This window comes from the organism of the source record quoted next, unplaced genomic scaffold (assembly GCF_019419815.1).
Source record: "Pyrus x bretschneideri cultivar Hongxiangsu unplaced genomic scaffold, Pyrus_bretschneideri_v1 Contig27, whole genome shotgun sequence".
Lineage (NCBI taxonomy): Eukaryota > Viridiplantae > Streptophyta > Magnoliopsida > Rosales > Rosaceae > Pyrus > Pyrus x bretschneideri.
The window spans coordinates 5,275,384-5,281,921 of NW_025999579.1; the positions used below are offsets into that span (position 1 = coordinate 5,275,384).

At 36.3% G+C, this 6,538-nt stretch overlaps 1 protein-coding gene across 1 annotated transcript; it reads left to right on the forward strand.

Annotated features, from left to right (window-relative positions):
* Window positions 1-668: 668 nt before the first annotated feature.
* On the forward strand, window positions 669-4,800 carry LOC103950076 (DNA-(apurinic or apyrimidinic site) endonuclease). The gene is made up of 9 exons (XM_048587556.1): window positions 669-966; window positions 1,491-1,583; window positions 2,064-2,208; window positions 2,617-2,818; window positions 2,960-3,038; window positions 3,563-3,624; window positions 3,817-3,903; window positions 4,041-4,144; window positions 4,487-4,800. Exons 1-9 carry the CDS (start codon window positions 739-741, stop codon window positions 4,570-4,572), a joined length of 1,086 nt encoding a protein of 361 aa, XP_048443513.1. The 5' UTR covers window positions 669-738; the 3' UTR covers window positions 4,573-4,800.
* The last annotated feature ends 1,738 nt before the right edge of the window (window positions 4,801-6,538 follow it).

A 6,538-nucleotide genomic window follows, 5' to 3' on the forward strand; every position in this document is an offset into this window, starting at 1 on the left:
GGAGTGTGTATAAGCTCCTCTTCGCCATGATCTGGGATATTCTCCATGATCAGAGGTGGACGACGCTCTGGATCAGAAGTTTCACCTCCAGTCCTTCCTCCATAAGAGAGTTCACGACGAAACTGCTCAGAGCATATCGTGAGCTTTGCATCCAGAGTATCAGAGAAAAAGGATTGCAATGAAGCAAAAGAAGCTTCGAGAGCAGCCATTCACTCATCCACGGCCGTAAAGCGAGTGGTGGTGGTGTGTCTGGGCATGCACGGAAGGGAAACCAGGACTGGCAAAGGGTGATACCAATGTTAGGACCTAATTCAACCTTGACGTGTTGCAGCAAGGTATAGTAATGGAGTATGGAAGTGATGGAGAAGAAAGGAGCTGAGCTCCTATTTTTTGGAATAATATTTTTTAATTCAATTAACCTTTGGAAGTTCACTACAACCATTCGGCCATATAAAGCCATACAAACTAAGCCAGCTGGCCATTTCAGCACAAAACAACAAAAGCATAACCAATTGTAACTAATCTGATGCTTAATACTAATTCACTTATTAAAAATGTGATTAAGAAAATCACATTGTTTACGGTTCATAACGCAAGGGGTAGAACTGTCATTTCATTTTTTTTTGTTTGTTTTTTGTTTAACATCATTTCAAAACCTTTGGTCATGTAAAAGACAAGGACTTTTGTTCAGTGGGGAACAAAACACTGTAAAAAGCTCTCAGAGCCTCAAAGAAGACGATGAAACGTTTCTTCCAACCGGTAGGGAAAGACGGCTCCGCCAAGAAACCCACACTCGCACCTCCTTCCACAGATAACGACAAAATATCAGCGGAGGACGCCGCCAAGAAACAGCCGCTCAAGTTCATAACGTGGAATGCCAACAGCTTTCTTCTCCGGGTGAAGAACAACTGGCCCGAGTTCACCAAGTTCGTCTCGAGCATCGACCCAGATGTCATTGCGATACAGGTGGGATACATTCTCTGTTTTTTCACTAACCCACATCGATTTTTTGCTTGCTATCAAAAGTGTACTTGATTTTTTATTATTCTGGTGTAATGGGGCATTTAATTTTGATGTTTTTGAGCAATTGGGGGAAATTTGATACATTTATCTAAATTTTTAGTCTTTTATGTTTTCCAGATGTGTATTTTAATTTAGTTTTGATCTTTTTGTTAGCAATTCGGGAAATTTGGTAGCTGGAGTTATGGAAATTTGATATATTTGTAGCAGCAGGTTTTCACATTTGTTTAAATTTTTTGTCTTTTGGTTTTCCCAGATGTATATTTTGATTGAGTATTGGATTTAATTGTTTCGTCTTTCGTGATTTAGTTTCAGAATGAAACTCAACCTTGTTTGTTGATTGATTGGTTAGTTCGGTTTTGTTGGTCTATATTTTTGTTCATATGCTTTGCTTTGCTAAGTACTGATTCTGAATACATTCTTTCGGAAATTGAATGCGCGGCAACTTTCTAACTGCACATTGATATTAGGAAGTAAGGATGCCTGCTGCTGGTTCAAAGGGTGGACCTAAAAACCCAGGAGAGTTGAAAGATGACACTTCCTCGTCACGTGAAGAAAAGCAGGTATGATATTTTTATGAATTAAGACTTCGGTTGGAGAATGTGCTTGTTGAAGTTGAAGTTGAACTGTTTCATTCCGATCATTGATCATTGTCATACTCAAAGCATTATACTTGAAGTTTTGGAGTGTTATATGACACCGCAAAAACTTAGGACTTTACCCAATTATGTCTAGAAAGCTTTTAGTTTCTTAGTTCAAGGATTTTATAAAAATACTTTTTGTACAGGTTTGCTCTCTTGAGTTTTGTTGGTTGTCTTAGGGCAGTATAGTAGTACCAAGATATTTTCGTGATTCTAATGGTTTATGGGAATGGGATCAAGCTTCATTGATTAAGTTAGATTCACCATCCATTCAGTTGATATTCCACTCGTATTTAAGTTTCTCACCTTGTATGTTTGATCATTGCATGCAAAAAGGGTCAAAATGATCATCTCTTCTAATGTATAGGTTGATTACCTATTTTCCTGTCTCAAATTATGCAGATAATTACGCGTGCCCTGTCAAGCCCACCCTTTGGAGATTATCGTGTCTGGTGGTCTCTTTCAGATTCAAAGTATGCAGGAACTGCATTGTTTGTAAAGAAGTGTTTACAGCCACAAAAAGTATTTTTCAATCTTGACAGAAAAGGTTTGCTGGTTAATACTCTATTTCTTTTAATAACATGCACCCACTGAAAGTTACATATGAAACCAACTTCTTACTTTCAAGTTGCAAACATCAATATCTATGCTGCCTACGTAGTTGTGGATCATTTCATTCTACTTTTTTTATTTCTGCCTGCAAATTATGTAAAGTATATGTAAACATCCAATTGATTATGTTAAGAACAATGAACTTATATTCTTTCAGAGATTCTTGATAATTAAGTCTGACTCTCTTAGAAATGGAATGTGTACATGTATGTATTCTGGTCCAACCATGTAGGGGGAGAAAACTTTTAATCTTTGTGCTTGCATCTCTATCCCCACCGCTATTTTCTTTATACTGACTTGCACATGGATCAACAGTCAGCTAATATAGTTTACTTTGTTTTAGTTTCAAAGCATGAACCAGATGGCCGGGTCATCCTAGCTGAATTTGAGACATTTAATTTGTTGAATACATATGCACCAAACAATGGTTGGAAGGAGGAAGAAAACTCATTCCCAAGGAGAAGAAAATGGGATAAAAGGATTTTAGAGTTTGTTCTGCAATCTTCGGATAAGCCTCTAATATGGTGCGGTGATCTGAATGTTAGGTGAATTTTTTTCTTTCTGTGCAGATGTTTTATCCTGTTAAGATTTCTCTATCATATTTACTCTTGCTCTTTTCTGATTAAGTGTATCAGTTTCTTTCCCCGAACTCACATTTTTCTTTCTTAACCTAAATTCATATGCAGTCATGAAGAGATTGATGTGAGTCATCCAGATTTTTTCAGTGCAGCAAAGGTTAATGGTTATGTTCCTCCAAATAAAGAGGTATTATATTTAATACTGAAGCTTCTTTGAACATGATTATGGTTGGCCTATAGTACTTAGTATGTGGTTTTATTTGACTTGCCATATGTTACCTAAATTGCTAAAAAATGCATAGGAGGAAATGAATGGTGACCACTTTTTTTTCGATGCATATGCATTTTTGTTTGTTAAGAAGTATTTGGTGGTTCCATGGATTTTAACTGCTTTATTCCTATGTATGTAGAACATGGAGGTTCCAATCCACCATTTGGTATTTAACATTTGAGAAAAAAAATAGTAATACAAGAATTGAAGCCATTCAGTTGTTGTGTGGTTGAGATGCTTCTCTATGAAGAGTTACCATCATTTGTGTTGATGGTGGCCATATTATCTGCTGCCCTTCCTCCATTTGTTGATTAATAGTGTATCGAGTTTTAGTATTAGACAACTGGTGTGGTGAATGGATGCAGGATTGTGAGGCTATATGTCAATTAAAAGTGTGGCCTACGAAACACTAAGAAGGGTTTGCTTTCTGGATGATGCAGGATTGTGGGCAGCCTGGATTTACCTTGAATGAGAGGAAACGTTTTGGTAGCATTTTGAAAGAGTATGTAATTCCACTGGAAAATATAAGCTACATTTCCTATATTTAAACATAATTTACTGAGAGGAGGTTAATTGTTACTTGAAGAACAACTCTGAGAGCTATATTTTCTGTCTGATTATATCTTTTTTTTCCCTTCACGAGTTTTGATTCTTTGAAGATTTTCTGAATTGGTTTATGTGGGTTATGCTTCAGGGGAAAGTTAATAGATGCATACCGACACCTTCACAAGGAGAAGGACATGGAGCATGGCTTCTCCTGGTCTGGAAACCCCATAGGAAAGTAAGAACTTACTATGAATTTTGATATCTTTGTCGCTCCATTTAAATGCGCATGAATGATTGGGAGTCTTTTTGATAATCATATATTGGTGTCCAGGGTAACACCACCTGATAAACATACCGTTTGGTTTCTGGCAGGTATCGAGGTAAAAGGATGAGAATAGACTACTTCGTTGTTGCAGAGAAACTCAAAGATAGGATTGTTTCATGCGAGATGCATGGGCAAGGGATTGAACTACAAGGTATGTGTTGGATATTACTTCTGTTGGCTTTCCACTCTTTTGTGATCCCTGGAACCAGTACATGATTCACACATTGGTTGCATCGTTCGCCTTGGGATCTAGTAATCTTAAAAACAAAAGAAACTAAATGAAAAGAGAAGAAAGAAATTGATCATGTTGCTTTGGGCTTTTACCATTCGGTGCTCAGAAAATTCCATCGTAAACTACAGGTTAACCTCAAAAGCTAAAATGAAAGAGCGTTATCTTCATAGCTTTCATATACTACAGTCCATGTCACTTTTTATTCTGGATTATCAGCGCTTAGATCTGAATTACAAGCATTTGATTCTAAACTCTGTGCAGGGTTTTATGGAAGCGATCATTGTCCAGTCTCCCTCGTGCTTTCGGAAGGAGACACGGCTTCTAAAGAAACTGGATTACCTGCATAACCTTGTACCGATATTTGTTACAGTGCCACTGCCATGTTAGAGAAGATTTGCTTTTTCAATCTGTACCATTTGTATACTATTTTGGTTAGGCTTTTGGAATGCTTCTCTACTATTTGAGAGATTCTCCTCGTACAGACGTGAATCGCGTGATATGGCGAAAAGGGGGCATTTAAGTATGATTAGTGTAATGGAATCTGATCATTTATGGAAAATGATTTGGTCCGCTAATCATTCTGTTTTGATTTAATTGCTTATTAAGTTATTAATCTAGGTATACTTAGAATTTGGAGTGCTTGGGGCCCAAAGTAATCTCATGAAAAAGACAATTAAATATATTCAGGAGAGGCGTTGCCCTCCTTGTTATCATGATAGCTGTGAAAATGGCAAGGTTCATGTCATTTGTCAAAAGCAAACAGGAACTATGGGCTTGTTTGGAACTTAAAATTTTTTTTTTTAAAAAGCGTTTTTAGTAATTTTAAAAGCACATACAAACGAGTTTGGCTGATGAAGGAACACTTTCAGTCTAAGGTTATGGAATTTGAAGAGAAAGTTATGCGTCCGGCTATAAAAGTTCAATTTTCTGCACCGGATTCGAATATCAAGCAATAAGGGCAAAGATACTCATAAGAGATGAGTGTTTTTACAGTGAAGGTGATTAAGCAGTTTGAGCGCTGAACTCTGAAATGCACATGTGAGTAATAGATCATATAACATCTCACTTCACAGGAAAAGCTAATGAAGTGACCACTTTTGGTGAAATAATTGAATACTCTTCATCGGCTAAGACTTGGATTGATAACCAATCAAACTAGGAATAATATTGTTAATCCAAACTGAAGGTACTCTTAGAACGATAGATTCTACAGCTCAAGTGATGTTAATCCAAACCACTTTTATTTGTAGGGGTGAATTTTGTGATGGTCAAGTTTTCCAAGCAGTAAAATTCTGAAAATATTCTAATTCCTTTGCATATTCTCTAAATATACTCAGAATTATTCTCAGTCAAAACTCTACCGCTGTCAATTCTCGTCATCTTTGACTAGGACTCTGAACCTAGATTGATTATGCAATTAATTCAACTTTTATCTACAAAACCGACCTCAATCCTTAATATTTCTCTCATCCAATAACTTAGAATATATGAACCAAGTGCGCACAAAATCAAATTCAAACAGATCCACATGGAGAAACAAAATAAAATAAAATTCGTGATCTTGAAGAGATGCGTCACCAAGATCAGCTCGTTTTTTCATTCCACTTCAATTTGGTATGAACTCTCTTTCCATGGAGCTGCCATACTAAATAGAGTAAATACTATATAGTATATGCTGCTACATGTTTGTTGATTAATTAATATTAAACTAAAGCTTCAAACCTTTCCAATATCATGAAAATAATGGCAAGAAAAGTTGCAAGTTCCAAAGAACATCATCTTCCGAATTAAAAGTAAGCAGTAAGTCCCACCTAATCATTGACAAATTAGAATAAGAACCAACATTCTCAATTATCCTAGTACAACTTTAAAGGAAACATGCACACATGCACTCAGCAGCGGTGGAGCTACCATTTGGTCATTGGTTGCTCATGATCTCAATAGTATTATAATTTCAATGTATATTTTTATATGATCCTTATACACAATAATGGTAAATTGAAAGAATGAGCCAAAAACACTTAATTACAAGGTGCTGCTTCTTTTCTGCAACCATCTACATAGTTATTTGTAATTTTTTTTCTTTCTTTCTTTTCTTTGTCATTCTTCTCCTATTTCTTGTGTGTGACCTTGTGGTGCGCAACAAGTGTTCGATAAAAAGCCTCACTCAATAGCCCTTGACGACATAATTCGACATGTACCCACCAGAAGTTTGACGAAATGATCCAATAAAATTTTTCTTGACCAAAATTATGACCCTATTGTTATGATCTTTTAACCACGAGATTTCTTGTTCTTATGTCAATGGAACCA